At 47.3% G+C, this 20866-nt stretch overlaps 1 protein-coding gene across 1 annotated transcript in view; it reads right to left on the bottom strand.

The window, feature by feature from the left end:
- Positions 1–960: 960 nt before the first annotated feature.
- The window catches only part of LOC124008734 (heparan-sulfate 6-O-sulfotransferase 3-B-like), a 28484-nt gene continuing 8578 nt past the window's right edge, over positions 961–20866 (bottom strand). Inside the window, exon 2 of the mRNA XM_046320256.1 lies at positions 961–1757. Coding sequence (XP_046176212.1) covers positions 989–1757 — 769 coding nt within the window. The 3' untranslated portion in view covers positions 961–988. The remainder of the gene's footprint in view (positions 1758–20866) is intronic.

Genomic DNA, 20866 nt, shown 5'->3' on the forward strand with positions numbered 1-20866 from the left:
GAGGAAACACTGTGCACCTGGCAACCTTGGTTAGCGTGCACTGCGCCCGGCCCGCCACAGGAGTCGCTGGTGCGCGATGAGACAAGGACATCCCTACCGGCCAAACCCTCCTTATCCCGGACGACACTAGGCCAATTGTGCGTCGCCCCACGGACCTCCCAGTCGCGGCTGGTTGCGACAGAACCTGGGCGCGAACCCAGAGTCTCTGGTGGCACCCAGGAGGACTGGAGGTATGGCTTTTTGGCCGCAAATCTTCCAGGAAGGGCACGTCTGAGCATACATCTACGGACAGTAGATGGGTGTACCAGTGTCCCTCTGTTTTCTGCCAATTCTGATTGTGAAGGGAAGTAAGCATGATGTGTCTTTCATCTGCTGCAGTAAGTTTCCTTGGCCGACCACTGAATCTACGGTCCTCAACATTGTCAGTTTCTTTGTGCTTCTTCAAAAAACATCTGGAAACCCCTGTCTGCCTTGATATTTCTGCCTGGTGTCTTGTTGCTGGGCTCAGTCTTGCCATGGTGTATGACTTTTGACAGTAAACTGTCTTCAGCAACCTCACTGTGTTAGCTTACCTGCCTAAAACGTTTGCACAGTACTGCACCCTCCCTTTGCAACCCGAAGCGAACCACATTACTTTTCAAGAATCCTGAGGCGCTCATTTTATTTACATACAGTCCCATGGAGATTCTGATCAAATCTTGTAGAATGTCCATTTGACACCGTAGAGTTGCTCAGCAACTTTGAAGAACAGACTAGCATTAGAAAATGAACACACAAAATAAAATCTGCATGAGAGGAGAAACAAAAGTTTACCACATCATAATATATAGTAATAATAAATAAATACATCCATCTGAAAGATTAAGACACCATTGGGCAGCCCAAGGCAGAGAGAGAGAGAGAGAGAGAGAGAGAGAGAGAGAGAGAGAGAGAGAGAGAGAGAGAGAGAGAGAGAGAGAGAGAGAGTCCTTACATGGGTGTTACGGCCTCACCATCTCACCACCTGGCTGCTGTAGTCCTCTGTGGTGGCTACACCTTCCACCTCCTCCCCTTCCACCCCCTCTATCTCCCTCTCCTCCTCCCTCCTGGCTTTGGAGATAGAGGCTGTGTGCTGGTGTAGCCGCTGCCTCTCCTCCTGCCTCTCCTGCCTCCTCCTCAGCCTCTGCTCCTGGTGCTGTGTCTGGCGGCTGTACTGGTACCTCCGGAGGAACAGCTCCTTGGCGTACTCGTACAGCTCCACGTCCAGGGTGTTGAGCCCCTCGATGCGCCGCCGCAGAGCCCCCTCCCCCACCCCCACGCTGGCCGCCCGCGTGCTGTTGATCTGCGTGAAAGCCTGGATGAAGCGCAGGCCGAACGTCCGCTCAAACAGGTACTGCGTCTTGCGCTGGAACTCGGTCAGGCCGTAGAAGGCCATGTTGCGGAGGTTGTTCTTGGCACTGGCTAGTAGGACGCGGCCGCGCTCCCGTTCGGCACCGGCGGTGAAGGTGGAGACGTTGTAGCAGCCCACCAGGCTGAGGTCGGCCAGCATGCGGACCTGCCGGTTGTTGGCCAGGTTGGAAGGGCAGTCCATGAAGTTGGTCAGCGTGACCCCGGTCCAGTCGTCGCCACTGTAGCAGGAGGGCAGTTCGTCCTGGGTGGGAGAGCGGCCGTCACACATGTGCAGGGCAGTCTTCCAGGTGGCGCCACGCTGCACGTGCTTCCACTCGCTCAGGTAGCGGGAGACAGGGTCCCTTAGCATGGTGATGTAGTAGAAGTTCCTGCAGCAGCAAAGACAGAAAGAGACATTACTTTCAATACTTGCTTCCTTTCCATGCCTCCTGTCCTTATTTTTTTTTCCTCCGTGCTCTCCAATCTGTAATGACAGAACTGGGAAGTGGGAGAGTTAGAGAGCGTGAGACTGGCACACGTCTTTCACTTTCCCTCCCTCTATCTAACACTCACTGATGAGCTAGAGGGTGGCAATGAGCTATAATTATTTGACCATGTGAGAGAGAAAAAAAGGTGGAAATGGGGCGATGAAAAGAGTGAAGAAAATATTATATTTATCACATTTAAAAATAGCCAGCACTAGAACTCTGATAACGCTCTCTCTAAACAGTGATCCTAATGAGCTGAGAGCACAGTGGGCTATCTCATTTTTTAATAAGGAATAAGAGATATTTCTCATCTTATTGCTAGGCCTCCCTAGCTCCTGAATATGCATGCCTTGGTATCTTCCTTTCACTACATAACAAATAGCTACATTTAAGAAGCCGTTTTCATTGCGCTCTACTGTACTTTTTTCGGGAAGATGATCAATTTATCGAACATCCAATCCCTAGAGGATTTCTCATAAATCAAAAAAGGGAATATAGGCTAAAGATGAGCGTGTAGTCAGAGAGATCCCCTTCTATGTATATAGAATCACTTCTTCTAACACAGATCAACTCGCATTGCAGTATTTTCTACATTTGTTTTCTACATAGTCAAATAAAGCAAGGGAACCGTTTTGGGCACTGGAAAAAAATAGTAGCACCCCACCTTGACAGGTAGTGACGGGAGTTTGAGAATTGAAAGCTGCAGCTACATGGAGTCAGACTGTGTCAAACAGAGCACTGCTTGTTTCCACTTTGAGATCCCTAACGGCGAGCTGCTAGAGGTTTATGAGGAGCGGGTAGGAAAAGAGTAGACTGTCACGAAGCATTCACTTGTACATTCTGAATCAGATGGGAACACTTGACGAAAAAGGAACAGACACTTTATAAGATAGATGCCATAGTCAACACTGAATTGCTAACATTTTGCCGGAAAGGAAACTTGAGTTGCTTAACATTTTGCCTGATCAGAAACTGAATTGCTTGAACAGGATTTTCTCAACGGTGAGCAATGGGGTTGAGTAGTCAGAGTATGTCTGATGTTGTCTCTATTCTGATGAACAAATATTGATTTCTACCAAACCTCTTAAGGGTAATTGAGAAAAGTGAAATGTCAGTCTGCACCACTGAAGTGGTAATAATGGCTCTGTGACTGTCATTTAAAGAACCATCTGACTGTTGACCTTTTGGTGCAGGGGACACACACACACCACCCTCATAGGTAATTAGGAGATTATTTGTCAGGTGGCAGACTACCATCGACCGAGATTTTAATGTGTCAGCAGAAATAGATCCTAACAAAGTTTTCTCTCATGATACACACGTGCGAGCGTGCGCGCACACCCACACACAGAGATTCACACACATGCACACACACGCTCCAAGCCGTAATGGATATCAGACCACGGCACAGGCTGTAAATTTATTAAACTGGCAGCTTTGATACAGTGAGAGTGTGGGGAGAGATGGACACACACTCTCAGAGCTGTACAAAGAGATGGACACACACTCTCAGAGCTGTACAGAGAGATGGACACACACTCTCAGAGCTGTACAGAGAGATGGACACACACTCTCAGAGCTGTACAGAGAGATGGACACACTCTCAGAGCTGTACAGAGAGATGGACACACACTCCCAGAACTGTACAGAGAGATGGACACACACGCCCAGAGCTGTACAGAGAGATGGACACACACACCCAGAGCTGTACAGAGAGATGGACACACACTCTCAGACCTGTACAGAGAGATGGACACACACTCTCAGACCTGTACAGAGAGATGGACACACACTCTCAGAGCTGTACAGAGAGATGGACACACACTCTCAGAGCTGTACAGAGAGATGGACACACACTCCCAGAGCTGTACAGAGAGATGGACACACTCCCACAGCTGCTGCCTACACAGTGTTTCAGGGAAGAGGGCATTTTAGACCTCCATTACCTACAGATGTAGGACCTTTATTTGATCACCCTTTTGTTGCTGAGCATTTTCCTTCACCGCAGGAATGATATGCATAAATTCACTGAAAACCCACAGTTCTATTAAGAGTATATTACTTTTCATGTTACTACATTTTGACCAGCTAATAGCCTAACCGCTGTCCAAGTGACATTATTGACTAAATGTTCAAATCCTGTTGCTGCAGGATTATTTTGCTGTGACAATACGATTTATTTAACGAGGCAAGTCAGTTAAGAACAAATTCTTATTTACAATGACGGCCTAGGAACAGTGGGTTAACTGCCTTGTTCAGGGACAGAGTTTTAAATTGTCAGCTCGGGGATTCAATCTAGGAACCTTTCGTTTACTGGCTCAGCGCTCTGACCATCAGGCTACCTGGTTAGAGGCCCAATTAAGATCCTACATCTGGGCCGCTAACCACAGGACAGGCCCATCAATACGTCTCTACACAATCCAGACATTCTAGCTCCATCCTCCTATTCTTCCATAGTGACCTATTGACATGAATGGGCGAATGTCAAAGCACTCCGATTACTTGCCTATGTGTGTGTGTGTGTGTGTGTGTGTGTGTGTGTGTGTGTGTGTGTGTGTGTGTGTGTGTGTGTGTGTGTGTGTGTGTGTGTGTGTGTGTGTGTGTGTGTGTGTGTGTGTGTGTGTGTGTGTGTGTGTGTGTGTGTGTGTGTTCGAGCGACAGAGTGGTTGGGAAGGTCAGGGCATCAATCAACAGTTAATAGAGTCCGTCATCAAACAATGGAGTGTTCAGCTTTATCTTACTGTGCAAAACAACAGTGCACACGCACATTGTTTCAACATGCACACGTTTGGCATGTAATTGACCTGGGACAACATCATATTCTGTAACAGGATGGATGTTGACTTACAGACTGGCTACAGTCCATGCATTTACATATATACTGAACCAAAATATAAATGCAACATGTAAAGTGTTCCATGTTTCATGAGCTGAAATAAAAGATCCCAGAATGTTCCATATGCACAAAAAGCTTATTTCTCTCACATTTTGTGCACAAATTTGTTTACATCCCGGCTAGTGAGCATTTCTCCTTTGCCAAGATAATCCATCGACCTGACAGGTGTGGCATATCAATAAGCTGATTAAACAGCATGATCATTACACAGGTGTACCTTGTGCTGGGGACAATAAAAAGCCACTCTAAAATGTGCAGTTTTGTCACACAACACAATGCCACAAATGTCTCAAGTTTTGCAGGGGTGTGTAATTGGCATGCTGACCGCAGGAATGCCCACCAGAGCTGTTGTTAGAGAATTGAATGTTAATTTCTCTACCATAAGCCACCTCCAATGTCGTTTTAGAGAATTTGGCAGTACATCCAACCAGCTTCACAACCGCAGACCACGGGTAACCACGCCAGCCCAGGACCTCCACATCCGGCTTCTTCACCTGTGGGATCATCTGAGACCAGCCCCCCGGACAGCTGATAAAAAAAGCCCTTCTGATTGGCTGGGCCTGGCTCCCCAGTGGGTGGTCATGTGAAATCCACAGATTTGGGCCTAATGAATTTATTTCAATTGACTGATTTCCTTATATGAACTGTAAATTGTTGCATGTTGCGTTCATATTTTTTGTTCATTATACTAGTTTCATTTCTACAGCACAGAAAGAACTCCAGTCACTTGAAGCTGACCAGAGCCTGAGGGCTTGTTTTACTGTGTTAGTGCCAGTCATCTATAAAATGGGATGAAATCTAAATAAAACAAGCTGTGAAACTGTACTCCAAACGATTTAACGCCAAATCGTATATACTCTGTGTGCTTATACATATATTACGGTCCCTTATAAATGACACTCAAACAATGCTTAGGGTCCATCATATTTTTCATCATTTCATAATTGATATAAAAAAATTGATATAATTTTTTTTTTTTTATCACATGTGTGTATAATTTAGTTTCAAAGAAGATTTGTTTAAGACTACCAAGAAACACTCTGTGTGGGACCCTTATTCAGCCCACTGCAGTAAAAGGTTAAATGCAGGTAGATGGACAGATCTAGCTTACCATCCTCAAACCGGTACTTTAACCCTGAGCTTAGATGACCGTCAACACTACAACTCCCTCCCACTGTTTCAACAGCTGTAGCGGGTTGCTACTCCTCTAATGAATATGTGTGAATTCTACTGGGTTTCCATAATGGAATGAGACAGCTCGGATTCTATTAGCGTGGCTGGAGGACTGATCCTGTCTGATGACTTCATTGAGAAACAAACTACTATTCGCACAGAGCTCAATCAGAGAGGTGCAGGTAAATACACATGATTGATTGATTGATTGATTGATTGATTGATTGAAATGAGCCCAGCTCCTTTCTGTGTTGCTCTCACAAAATCCCTGTGTAACTTCAATTCAAGTTGTGTTACAACAAGGAATATGAACATGTACTGTAAGAAGCCGAAATAACTTAATATTCATAACCACGAAGTCACTAATATTTATTGAGATAAAAGAGCAAACCAAGCAATATAGGGAAAGTAAGTAAATGAGCAACAACGTAATTCACTACTACATAATCATTTTCATTCAGAAGAACACCCCTCATCTTCTGGCATGGTCAATGCAATGGTTGTGTCTAAAATGGCACCCCTATTCCATGTAGTGCACTTATTTTGACAAAAGTAGTGAATTGTTATAAGAAATAGGGTGCCATTTCAGATGCATCTGACCCAGTGGCAGAGAGGCCTCTATCCACTAATAAGATGAGTGCCACTCAATCATTCATAACGGACCATTTCAACAGTGCATAGGAGCACTCTGGGCAAGCAATCAATACTGCCCTGCCAGGACTCCCAGTGTCTGTCTGATGGATGGTTGAATAAAGATAATTGGTCAAATAATTTTTTTTTCAAACTAAATGGGCGAAGTTGGCTTATGGCATTTAACACGGCTGGAGTTGTATCCACTGGCCTTCAGTAAGCTATACAGTGTCTGCTGACCTTTTAGACATAGTTATCTGGTTTAGAAATGTCTGAGGGGAACAGAGGGTGTTATGGGTACTCGGACCCATGGTAGTCGGGAAGATACTTGGACACAAACTCTTATGATAAAAAATAATAAAACTCTTAAGAAAACAGTATGCTGCTATATCAGACAAAGCACTCAATGACTAACTTAAATGAATGGACGGGACCCTTAAAACAGGAGCAATAGGATTTGAAACACCTTGTATTCCCATAGACCTAGAATTCTATTTCTACGTCTATGCCCCTCTTATGGCCTGATCTCCAAGTCTCCTTCATCTGCAGTGCAGACAGCCTCTCATTGATTTCCCGGAGTGTGTGGGGCTAACTTGACGCTATTGCTGTCTCCCCCTTGCCTCCCCTCACCTTCCCCTCGCTTGCTTAGGCTTTAAAGGAACTCGCGCCGTAGAGGAAATGTGGAACATGGGATCAATATTAGCCAAGACAATTCTCATTCATTACCATTAAGGACACACACTGGCTTGATGAGGTGGAATTGAGTCACTTCCTGGAAAATGGCTCAAATCAAATATAATTTTATTTGTCACATGCTTCATAAACAACAGGTGTGGACTGACAGTGAAATACTTACTTACGGGCCCTTCCCAACAAAGGAGAGATCATTTTTTTAACAATAAAAAAGAACAAGAGGAATAAATACACAATGTTGATGCACAGGGGAAATTGAGGTAGATATGTACATATAGGTAGGGGTAAAGTGACTAGGCAACAGGGTTGATAGTAGCAGCAGTGTATGTAATGAGTCAAATGAGGTGGTTCAAAAAGGGACAATGCAGATAGTGCGGGTAGCTATTTGGGTAACTATTGAACGGTCTTATGGCTTGGGGTTAGAAGCTATTCAGGGTCCTGCTGATTCCAGACTTCATGCACTGGTACCACTTGACGTGCGGTAGCAGAGAGAACAGTCTATGACTTGGGTGGCTGGAGTCTTTGACAATGTTTGGGGCCTTTCTCTGGCACCACCTGGTATAGAGGTCCTGGATGGCAGGGAGCTCGGCCCAGTATGCACTTCCCTCTGTAGTGCTTTGTGGTCCGATGCCGAGCAGTTGCCATACCAAGCGGTGATGCAGTTAGCCTGGAGCTAGCCTGGAGTTAGGCCCATCTCTGGGCTAGCAGAAGAAATCCTTCAGATAATTCCCGGGCTTCAATACCTCTTTTGCCAATTAGCCTGGATCCTTTGCTGTCGACACGGAGCCCCGCCGATCCATCTCGACTGGTCTACTGACGTAACCGTCCCAGGGGGTTTCTGTCCCAAGCAAGCACCAGTTAGCCTGGAGCTAGCCTCAAGCTAGGCCCATCTCCCGACTTAGCCGAAGAAATTCATCAGATAATTCCTGGGCTTCACTCACTGGCTCCTATGATCACTCGGCTACACATGCCTCTCCCTAATGTCAATATGCCTTGTATATTGCTGTTTTGGTTAGTATTTTAGTCTATTTCACTGAGCCTCCAGCCCTGCTCAATATGCCTTAGCTAGCCCTTATGTTCCACCCCCCACACATGCGGTGACCGCACCTGGCTTAAATGGTGCCTCTAGAAACAAAACCTCTCTCATCGTCACTCAATGCCTAGGTTTACCTCACTGTACTCACATCCTACCATACCCTTGTCTGTACATTATGCCTTGAATCTATTCTTCCGCACCCAGAAACCTGCTCCTTTTACTCTCTGTTCTGAACGTACTAGACGACCAGTTCTTTTAGCCTTAAGCTGTACTCTTATCCTGCTCCTCTGTTCCTCTGGTGATGTAGAGGTTAACCCAGGCCCTGCAGCCCCCAGCATTACTCCCATTCCCCAGGTGCTCTCATTTGTTGACTTCTGTAACTGTAAAAGCATTGGTTTCATGCATGTTAACATTAGAAGCCTCCTCCCTAAGTTTGTTTAATTCACTGCTTTAGCACACTCCGCCAAAAAGGAAGGCAACCAAAAATCCTGAAAATTCCATCCCTATCTATAACATTTTCCGTCAAGATAGAACTGCCAAAGGGGGCGGAGCTGCAATCTACTGCAGAGATAGCCTGCAGAGTTCTCGCATACTATTCAGGTCTGTGCCCAAACAATTCGAGCTTCTACTTTTAAAAATCCACCTGTCCAGGAACACTTCTCTCTCTCTCTCTCTCTCTCTCTCTACTTGTTATAGACCCCCCTCAACCCCCAGCTGTGCCCTGGACACCATATGTGAATTGATCGCCCCCCATCTAACTTCAGAGTTCGTACTGTTAGGTGACACAAACTGGGACATGCTTATCACCCCGGACGTCCTAAAATCTAAGCAAGATGCCCTCAATCTTACACAAATTATCAAGGAACCTACCAGGTACAACCCTAAATCCGTTATGCAACTTTTCAGGGAAGTCAGAAACCAATATACTCAGTCAGTTAGGAAAGCTAAGGCTTGCTTCCTGTAGCACTGATTCCGAAACGTTTTGGGACACTGTAAAGTGCATGGAGAATAAGAGCACCTCCTCCCAGTTGCCCACTGCACTGAGGATAGGAAAAACTGTCACCACAGATAAATCTACGATAATCGATCATTTCAATAAGCATTTTTTCACGGCTAGCCATGCTTTCCACCTGGCTACCCCTACCCCGGCCAACATCTCAGCACTCCCTGCAGCAACTTGCCTCCCCCCCCTCCCGCAATTCTCCTTCACCCAAATCCAGACAGCTGATGTTCTGAAAGAACTGCAAAATCTTGATCCCTACAAATCAGCTGGGCTAGACAATCTGGACCCTCTAAAATTATCCACCAAAATTGTTGAGACTCTTACTATTAGCCTATTCAACATCTCTTTCGTATCGTCTGAGATTCCTGATGATTGGAAAGCTGCCGCGGTCATTCCCCTCTTCAAAGGAGGAGACACTCTAGACCCAAACTGTTATAGACCTATATCCATCCTGCCCTGACATTCTAAAATCCTCAAAAGCCAATTTAATAAACAGATCACTGACCATTTCGAATCTCATCGCACCTTCTCCACTATCCAATCTGCTTTCTGAGCTGGTCATGGGTGCACCTCAGCCACGCTCAATGTCCTAAACAATATCATAACCAACATCGATAAAAGACAGTATTGTGCAGCCGTCTTCATCGACCTGGCCAAGGCTATCAACTCTGTCAATCGCCACTTTCTTATCGGCAGACTCAATAGCCTTGGCTTCTCAAATGACTGCCTCGCCTGGTTCACCAACTACTTCTCAGATAGTGTTCAGTGTGTCAAATCGGAGGGCCTGTTGTCCGGACCTCTGGCAGTCTCTATGGGGGTGCAATAGGGTTCAATTCTCAGGCCGACTCTTTTCTCTGTATATATCAATGATGTTGCTCTTGCTGCTGGTGATTCTCTGATCCACCTCCACGCAGACGACACCATTCTGTATACATCTGGCCCTTCCTTGGACACTGTGTTAACAAACCTCCAAACGAGCTTCAAAGACATACAACACTCCTTCCGTGGCCTCCAACTGCTTTTAAATGCAAGTAAAACTAAGTGCATGCTCTTCAACAGATTGCTGCCCTCACCCTCCCACCCGACTAGCATCACTACTCTGGACGGTTCTGACCTATATTATGTGAACAGCTACAAATACCTAGGTGTCTGGTTAGACTGTAAACTCTCCTTCCAGACTCACATTAAGCATCTCCAATTCAAAATTAAATCTAGAATCGGCTTCCTATTTCGCAACAAAGCCTCCTTCACTTATGCCGCCAAACATACCCTCATAAAATTGACTATCCTACCGAACCTTGACTTTGGCGATGTTATTAACAAAATAGCCCCCAACATTCTACTCAACAAACTGGATGTAGTCTATCACAGTGCCATCCTTTTTATCACCAAAGCCCCATATACTACCCACCACTGCGACCTGTATGCTCTCATTGGCTGGCCTTCACTACATATCCGTCGCCAAACCCACTGGCTCCAGGTCATCTATAAGTCTTTGCTAGGTAAAACCCTGCCTTATCTCAGCTCACTAGTCACCATAGCAACACCCACCCGTAGCACGCGCTCCAGCAGGTATACTGCACTGGTCATCCCCAAATCCAACACTTTCTTTGGCCGCCTTTCCTTCCAGTTCTCTGCTGCCAATAACTGGAACGAATTGCAAAAATCTCTGAAGCTGGAGTTTTATCTCCCTTTCTAAATTTAAGCTGCTAGGGAGTCCTCAATGTATGTCTTCCGAGGCCCCAGGAAGACATCCTGGGGCAGGCTGCGCTGACTACAGAGGGGCTGTACCCCAGAACCTGAGACCATCCTACCCACCTCATGCCTGGCGACAGCACCCAGCTGGGGAATAGCGAAGCAGGTTTGGGAGGCACAGCGTTCCCAGCCAAACCGGATGTTCGTTCCTGACGCAGTCCGCTCGACGGTCCTGGAGTGGGCCCACTCATCCAGGCTTGCCTGCCACCTGGACTCCCAGCGGACCCTGGCTTATTGTGCAACAATGATTTTGGTGGCCTACCATGGTTCCTGACGTCTCCGCATTTGTCGGCGCTTGCATGGTCTGTGCACTGAATAAGACTCCTCGGCAAGCTCTGGCTGGTCTCCTCCAACCTCTGCCTGTCCCTCACCGTCCCTGGTTCCACTTCTCCCTAGACTTTGTCATGGGTCTCCCCCTGTCTGATGGCAACACCGCCATCCTGACCCTTGTGGATCGGTTTTCCAAAGCCGCATACTTCATTCTTCTCCCCAAGCTACCCTCTGCCAAGGAGACGGCCCAGCTCATGGTGCAGCGTGTCAGCATGTCCGGATCCATAGACTGCACATTGACATGGTCACCGACCTGGGTCCTCAATTCTCGTCCCGGATCTGGAAGGCATTCTGCACCTTCATTGGGTCGTTGGCCAGCCTGTCCTCCGGGTTCCACCCCCAGTCCAAAGGCCAGTCGATGTGAGCCAACCAAGACCTAGAGACTACTCTGTGCTGCCTGGTCTCCGCCAACACCACCACCTGGAGCCAGCAGCCTGTGTGGGTCGAATACGCCCACAACACCTTTCCCTGCTCTGCCATGGGTCTATCACCTTTTCAGAGTTCCCTGGGGTATCAGCCCGCTCTTCCCTGAAAAGGAAGAAGAGGTCGTCATACCTTCTGCCCAGATGTTTGTCCACCGCTATCGTCGTACCTGGAGGAGAGCCTGGTCGGCCCTTCTCAAGACCATCTCCAGGTATCGACGACAAGCGCATTGCCACCGGACCCCGGCTCCTGTACCCTTTCATGTGTCCACCTTTCATGTGTTCTTTCACCTTTCATGTGTCCAGAGTTAAACCCATGTCTCACAGCCCTTTGTTTCCACCAGGTGGCGCCTCTAGAGAGAGGGGGAGGGGGTACTGTCACACCCTGATCTGTTTCACCTGTCTTTATGCTTGTCTCTCCCTCCAGGTGTCGCCCATCTTCCCCATTATCCCCTGTGTATTTATACCTGTGTTCTTTGTTTGTCTGTTGCCAGTTTCTTTTGTTTGTGAAACCTACCAGCGTTTGTTCCCCTGCTCCTGCCTGTTTCTTGCTCCTGTTTTCTAATTCTTCCCGGATTTTCACCATTCTAATTGATTCATTAATGTCTAATTGATTCATTAATGTATACATGACTGTCTCTGAAATATGTTGATGTAAAAAAAATGTGCTCAAAAGATGCCCAACAATTTAACAGAGCAGTAGATGAGTTTATCTGTCTGGATGAGGTGCCATTCTGTGGCATTGGCTAATATGCCTTATTTTTTGCTGTGGTATCGTTTTGGAATTGTTTTGGTATTGAGTGTCGTGATACTAAATCTGGTATTGAATTCAAAATGCTGGTATCGTGACAACACTAGTTGTCACGTTCGCTAGAATAATTATCGGACCAAACTGCAGCACGATATGGTTTCCACATAATATTTATTTGAAAACGCACAAAACAACAACGAAAGAACGAAACAAACAACAAACCGTGACTACAGAGGTGCAAAGTGCACTAACTCAAAACAATATCCCATAAAACACAGGTGGGAAAAATTATATGATCCCCAATTAGAAACAATAATAGACAGCTGTCTCTAATTGGGAATCATACCAAACACCTACATAGAAAAACTAAACTAGAACCCCACATAGAAAATAATAACTAGAATACCCCCCAGTCACGCCCTGACCTACTATACCATTGAAAAACAAAGGCTCTCTATGGTCAGGGCGTGATAGTCCCCCCCCCCCCCCCCACAAAGGTGCGGACTCCGGCCTGCAAAACCTGAAACCAAATGGGGAGGGTAGGGGGGTTAATTAGTGTCGGTGGCGGCTCTGGTGCGGGACGAAGAACCCGCTCAGCTCGTGGATCTGCCAGCTTTGGTGGCGGCTCTGGTGTGGGCCGAAGAACCCGCTCATCCCGTGGATCTAGCCATGGACCCGGGCTGAACACTGTGCCTGGACTGGACCTCGGTGTCAAGGAAGGCTCCAGCCATGGAGCGGGACTGGACACCAGATCTGGACTGGATGTCAGTGCAGAGGAAGGCTCCGGCCATGGAGCTGGACCAGACGCCGTGCCTGGACTGAGCACCGGCGCAGGGGAAGGCTCCCGCCATGGAGCGGGACTGGACGCTGTGCCTGGACTAGGCGCCAATGCAGAAGATGACTCTGGCCTTGGAGCTGGACTGGATGCCGTGCATAGACTGGGCATCGGCGCAGGGGAAGGCTCCGGCCATGGAGCTGGAGGTTTCGGACCGTTGACCGTCGCAGGAAGGTTCCGGACCGTTGACCGTCGCAGGAAGGTTCCGGACCACTGACCGTCTCAGGAGGTTTCCGGACTGTGGACCGTCGTTGGAGGTTCCGGACTGTGGACCGTCGTTGGAGGTTCCGAACTGTGGACCATCGTTGGAGGTTCAGGACTGTGAAATGTCGGCGGAAGCTCTGGAGTGTGAATCGTCGCCGGAAGCTCTGGACTGGGGAAGCGCACTGGAGGCCTGATGTGTGGGGCCGGCACAGGTGGCACCGGACTGGTGACACTCACTGCGGGCGAGTGCGGGGAGCAGGCACAGGACGTACCGGACTGGGAAGGCGCACTTGAGGGAGAGTGCGAGGAGCAGACACAGGAATTACCGGACAGGGGACATGCACTTCAGGGAGAGTGCGAGGAGGAGACACATGACGTACCGGACTGGAGAGGTGCACTTGAGGCCAGAAGTATGGAACTGGCACAGGTTGCACCAGGCTGCGAACTGGATCCTCTGGTCAGATGTTGAGCAGAACACACTTGTACAAAGTCTCTCTCATCTCACTCTCTCCCAACTTTGTCATTGCCTCCCTGACAGTCTCTGGCTCTTCCCTCTGCTCAGCCGCCAGCTCCATGTGTCCCACCCCCAAATATAAACTTGCGGTTGTCCTTAGGCGTTCTGTAGCCGCGAACCCTTTCATCGTCGCTGTCCTCCATAATCTCCTTCTGTCTGTCGCCAAGGAAGGATTTTGCATCTCCCCATCACTTCTTCCCATGTCCAGAAATCCTTCCCTCTGTGGGCACGCTGCTTGGTCCTGATTTGATGGGATATTCTGTCACGTTCGCTGGAATAATTATCGGACCAAACTGCATATGGTTTCCACATAATATTTATTTGAAAACGCACAAAACAACAACGAAAGAACGAAACAAACAACAAACCGTGACTACAGAGGTGCAAAGTGCACTAACTCAAAACAATATCCCATAAAACACAGGTGGGAAAAATGATATGATCCCCAATTAGAAACAATAATAGACAGCTGTCTCTAATTGGGAATCATACCAAACACCTACATAGAAAAACTAAACTAGAACCCCACATAGAAAATAATAACTAGAATACCCCCCAGTCACGCCCTGACCTACTATACCATTGAAAAACAAAGGCTCTCTATGGTCAGGGCGTGATAGTCCCCCCACAAGGTGCGGACTCCGGCCCGCAAAACCTGAAACCAAATGGGGAGGGTAGGGGGGTTAATTAGTGTCGGTGGCGGCTCTGGTGCGGGACGAAGAAACCGCTCATCCCGCGGATCCGCCAGCATCGGAGGCAGCTCTGGTGATGGACGAAGAACCCGCTCAGCTCGTGGATCTGCCAGCTTTGGTGGCGGCTCTGGTGTGGGCCGAAGAACCCGCTCATCCCGTGGATCTAGCCATGGACCCGGGCTGAACACTGTGCCTGGACTGGACCTCGGTGTCAAGGAAGGCTCCAGCCATGGAGCGGGACTGGACACCAGATCTGGACTGGATGTCAGTGCAGAGGAAGGCTCCGGCCATGGAGCTGGACCAGACGCCGTGCCTGGACTGAGCACCGGCGCAGGGGAAGGCTCCCGCCATGGAGCGGGACTGGACGCTGTGCCTGGACTAGGCGCCAATGCAGAAGATGACTCTGGCCTTGGAGCTGGACTGGACGCTGTGCATAGACTGGGTATCGGCACAGGGGAAGGCTCCGGCCATGGAGCTGGAGGTTTCGGACCGTTGACCGTCGCAGGAAGGTTCCGGACCGCTGACCGTCTCAGGAGGTTTCCGGACTGTGGACCGTCGTTGGAGGTTCCGGACTATGGACCGTCGTTGGAGGTTCCGAACTGTGGACCATCGTTGGAGGTTCAGGACTGTGAAATGTCGGCGGAAGCTCTGGAGTGTGAATCGTCGCCGGAAGCTCTGGACTGGGGAAGCGCACTGGAGGCCTGATGTGTGGGGCCGGCACAGGTGGCACCGGACTGGTGACACTCACTGCGGGCGAGTGCGGGGAGCAGGCACAGGACGTACCGGACTGGGAAGGCGCACTTGAGGGAGAGTGCGAGGAGCAGACACAGGAATTACCGGACAGGGGACATGCACTTCAGGGAGAGTGCGAGGAGGAGACACATGACGTACCGGACTGGAGAGGTGCACTTGAGGCCAGAAGTATGGAACTGGCACAGGTTGCACCAGGCTGCGAACTGGATCCTCTGGTCAGATGTTGAGCCGAACACACTTGTACAAAGTCTCTCTCATCTCACTCTCTCCCAACTTTGTCATTGCCTCCCTGACAGTCTCTGGCTCTTCCCTCTGCTCAGCCGCCAGCTCCATGTGTCCCACCCCCAAATATAAACTTGGGGTTGTCCTTAGGCGTTCTGTAGCCGCGAACCCTTTCATCGTCGCTGTCCTCCATAATCTCCTTCTGTCTGTCGCCAAGGAAGGATTTTGCATCTCCCCATCACTTCTTCCCATGTCCAGAAATCCTTCCCTCTGTGGGCACGCTGCTTGGTCCTGATTTGATGGGATATTCTGTCACGTTCGCTGGAATAATTATCGGACCAAACTGCATATGGTTTCCACGTAATATTTATTTAAAAACTCACAAAACAACAAAGAAAGAACGAAAACAAACAACAAACCGTGACTACAGAGGTGCTACGTGCACTAACTCAAAACAATATCCCATAAAACACAGGTGGAAAAAAATGCTACTTAAATATGATCGGGACAGTAGAGGGTAGTAAGTTTTAAGTTCCTCGACGTACACATCACAGACAAACTGAACTGGTCCACCCACACAGACAGCGTCGTGAAGATGGCGCAACAGCGCCTCTTTAACCTCAGAAGGCTGAAGAAATGTGGCTTGTCACCAATAGCACTCACAAACTTTTACAGATGCACAATCGAGAGCATCCTGTCAGGCTGTATCACCGCCTGGTACGGCAACTGCTCCGCCCACAACCGTAAGGCTCTCCAGAGGGTAGTGAGGTCTGCACAACGCATCACCGGGGGCAAACTACCTGCCCTCCAGGACACCTACACCACCCGATGTCACAGGAAGGCCATAAAGATCATCAAGGACAACAACCACCCTAGCCATTGCTTGTTCACCCCGCTATCATCCAGAAGGCGAGGTCAGTGCAGGTGCATCAAAGTAGGGACCGAGAGACTGAAAAACAGCTTCTATCTCAAGGCCATCAGACTGTTAAACAGCCACCACTAACATTGAGTGGCTGCTGCCAACATACTGACTCAACTCCAGCCACTTTAATAATGGAAAAATGTATGTTAAAAAATGTATCACGAGCCACTTTAAACAATGCTGCTTAATATAATGTTTACATACCCTACATTACTCATCTCATATGTATATACTGTACTCTATACCATCTACTGCATTTTGCCATCTTTATGTAATACATGTATCACTAGCCACTTTAAACAATGACACTTTTATATGCTTACATACCCTACATTACTCATCTCATACTGTGCACGATACCATCTACTGCATCTTGCCTATGCCGTTCTGTACTATCACTCATTCATATATTTTTATGTACATATTCTTTATCCCTTTACACTTGTGTGTATAATGTAGTTGTTGTGAAATTGTTAGGTTGGATTACTCGTTGGTTATTACTGCATTGTCGGAACTAGAAGCACAAGCATTTCGCTACACTCGCATTAACATCTGCTAACCATGTGTATGTGACAAATAAAATTGGATTTGATCCCCAATTAGAGACAACCATAGCCAGCTGCCTCAAATTGGCAATCATACTAAACACCAACATAGAAAAACTCAACTAGAACCCCACATAGAAAATAATAACTAGAATACCCCCCAGTCACGCCCTGACCTACTATACCATAGAAAAACAAAGGCTCTCTATGGTCAGGGCGTGACACTAGTTCAGTGTTGCTTGCCTCAAAGCGAACATAGAAGGCATTTAGCTCATCTGGTATGCTCACGTCACTGGACAGTTGGTTTACCTTTTTAATCTGTGATAGTTAAACTAAACCTGCCACATCCAACGAGCGTCAGAGCCGGCATAGTAGGATTCGAACTTAGTCCTGTATTGATGCTTCGCTTATTTGATGGCTTGTCGGAGATAGTAGCCGAATTGCTTATAAGCTTCCAGATTAGAGTCCTGCTCCTTGAAAGTGGCAGCTCTAGCCTTTAGCTCAGTGTGGATGTTGCTTGTAATCCATGGGTTCTGGTTGGGATATGTACGTACGGTCACTGTGGGGACAATGTTGTTGATACACTTATCAATGAAGCCAGTAACCAGTGTGATAAACTCCTCAATGTTATTAGATGAATCCCGGAACATATTCCAGTCTGTGCTAGCGGAACAGTCCTATAGCTTAGCATCCGCTTCATCGAACCACTTCCGTATTTAGCGCATCACTGGTACTTCCTGTTTGAATTTTTGCTTGTAAGCAGGAATCAGGAGGATAGAGTTTTGGTCCGACTTGCCAAAGAGAGGGTGGGGGAGAGCCTTGTATGAGTTTAGGTGTGTGGAGTAAAGGTGACATTGAGTTTTGTTGCATTTAGTTGTACAGGTGATATGCTGGTAAAAAATGCAGTAAAACTCATTTCCGTTTCCCTGCATTGAAATCACCAGCCATGAGAAGCACCGCAGTATGTACTGTCTGTACATGTTCCTGTTTGCTTATGGCCCTATACAGCTCATTGAGTGCAGTCTTAGTGCCAGCATCGGATTGTGGTGGAAAATAGATATAGAAAAATATAGATGAAAACTCTTGGTAAATAGTCTGCAGATTATCATGAGGTATTCTGACTCAGGCAAACAAAAACTTGAGACTTCCTTAACATTAAATATCATGCACCCACTGTTGTTACCAAAGAGACATTTTGTCCTACCTGAGGCTGCCGACCGGTCTTGACGATGCATGGAAAAACCAGCGAGATGTACAGTGCATTCGGAATGTATTCAGACCCCTTGACTTTTTCCACATTTTGTTACGTTACAGCCTTATTCTAAAATGTATTAAATAGTTTTTTCCCCCTCCATTAATGTACACACAATACCCCATAATGACAAAGCAAAAACAAGTTCTTAGATATTTTTGCAAATGTATAAAAAAAACGGAAATATGACATTTAGATATGTATTAGGTAAGGAAAGGGAAAGGGGGATACCTAGCCAGTTGTACAACTGAATGTATTCAACTGAATGTGTCTTCCCGCATTTAAGCCCTGTGAATCAGAGAGGTGTGGACCCTTTACTCAGTATTTTGTTGAAGCACCTTTAGCAGTGATTACAGCCTCGAGTCTTCTTGGGTATGACGCTACAAGCTTGGCACACCTGTATCTGGAGAGATTCTTCCATTCTTCTCTGCAGATCCTCTCAAGCTCTGTCAGGTTGGATGGGGAGCATTGCTGCACAGCTATTTTCAGGTCTCTCCAGAGATATTCGATTGGGTTCAAGTCCGGGCTCTGGCTGGGCCACTCAAAGACATTCAGAGACTTGTCCCAACTAGTCTCCCAGTCCCTGCCACTGAAAACAATCCCCACAGCATGATGCTGCCACCACCATGCTTCACCGAAGGGATGGTACCAGGTTTCCTCCAGATTTGGCACTCAGGCCAAAGAGTTCAATCTTGGTGTCATCAATCCAGAGAATCTTGTTTATCGTGGTCTGAGAGTCCTTTAGATGCCTTTTGTCAAACTCCAAGCGGGCTGTTCTGTGCCTTTTACTGAGGAATGGCTTCCGCTTGGCCACTCAACCATAAAGGCCTGTAATATTTTATGGAGAAACATAGAATATTACAGTTCTTCAGTTTGTTCTCTAGTGATTGTATGTTCGCCAACAGAACAGAGGGTAGAGGCAGTTTATTTGCTCATCAGCATAACCTTGTCAGGATGGCGGCTCTTCTGCCTTTCCTGGGCTGACGCTTCCTCTTTTCGAATAAATATAAATTGTCATCCAAATCAAGGTTAGAGGTCGCTGTTCTGTCCGGAAGCTGTTTTCGTTCATAGTAAATTATGGCGAACACGTTATGTACAAAGAAGTTACGATCAGTGTAACAATACACTCAAAAAGCAGAATTGGTCCGGGGCCCGTAAAAGGGCTGCTATCCACTGCAGCACCATCTCTTACTCTTCTGCTGTGTTGACTGTTTTAAGTCTGTGCACGAAGTCCCCCCATAGGAAGTTTGGCCAAACTGAGACTACTGTCTGTGATTCCAATCCAATGAGGTGAATAAGTCCATCAGACATTTCAATAAATCACGGTTGTCTGACCTGGTACTTGTGTACTAGCGTTTCTACCCTACCCTTACTTCCGCCATAATTGTGTGATGCTGGTAGATAAGAGGTTTGAAAGTCGTGGATGTTTCTACTTCACACTGAGGCTAGGGTGTTGATGATACTTGGGGAGTGTACCACACAACCAGTGCAAATCCAATTCAAAGGTGTCACTAACACCACACTGAAGCAACATTCACCCACATAGGCTACACGAGGCGTACCATTTTCTATCATACTCTTTCATCCTCACAAAAACCCAATCGGTTGTCCTATTCCCAAACTTAACACCCTCAAACACTCTCCGACACCCCTTTCTGGTGTGTGAATTAGCTTCTCTGCAGGAGACCCAGAGGGTGTGAGTTTGTGACCTCCTGCTCCCCAGCCCCCCTGCAGGAGGTGGAATTTCCTGCTGCGAATGGAGGTTGTGTCCTTGAACCGTGCAGTGTTGTGTTTGTATCAAGCACGTTGTGATTGGTAAAGGCAGCAGGCCAACGGTGCTAGACAAGAAATAGAAAGATAGTGAGAGATGCAATTAAATAAATATATATATATTTATCTAGGCAAATCAGTTAAGAAAATAATGCTTATTTACAATGACAGCCTTTCCCCAGCCAACGCTGGGCCAATTGTGCACCTCCCTAAGGGACTCCCAGTCATGGCTAGATATGATGCAGCCTGGATTTGAACAAGGGACTGCTGTGATGTCTCTAGCACTGAGATGCAGTGCCTTAGACCACTGTGCCACTCGGGAGCCCAAAACCAACCAAACACTGGCAATGTTACTATACTTAGTGGCAGATTATTCAATACTTACTGTAGGGGCCTGAAAGATAGTCAAAACAGGTAACTGAACATAACAAATCACATCGCCTAAACATTTCTTTCCGAATATTAGAATGTCATTATGGGAGTTATATTAGTGTGGGAAACGATCAGATGGGAGTTGGATCATCAGTGTGTCCATTGAGCCAGAGCCACGTGGAGCTGTGTGACTACTGCCAACAGCCAGACTGTGGGTGATATCCTCCCCAGTCTGGTCTA

This window comes from Oncorhynchus gorbuscha, linkage group LG21 (assembly GCF_021184085.1).
Source record: "Oncorhynchus gorbuscha isolate QuinsamMale2020 ecotype Even-year linkage group LG21, OgorEven_v1.0, whole genome shotgun sequence".
NCBI classification, from domain to species: domain Eukaryota; kingdom Metazoa; phylum Chordata; class Actinopteri; order Salmoniformes; family Salmonidae; genus Oncorhynchus; species Oncorhynchus gorbuscha.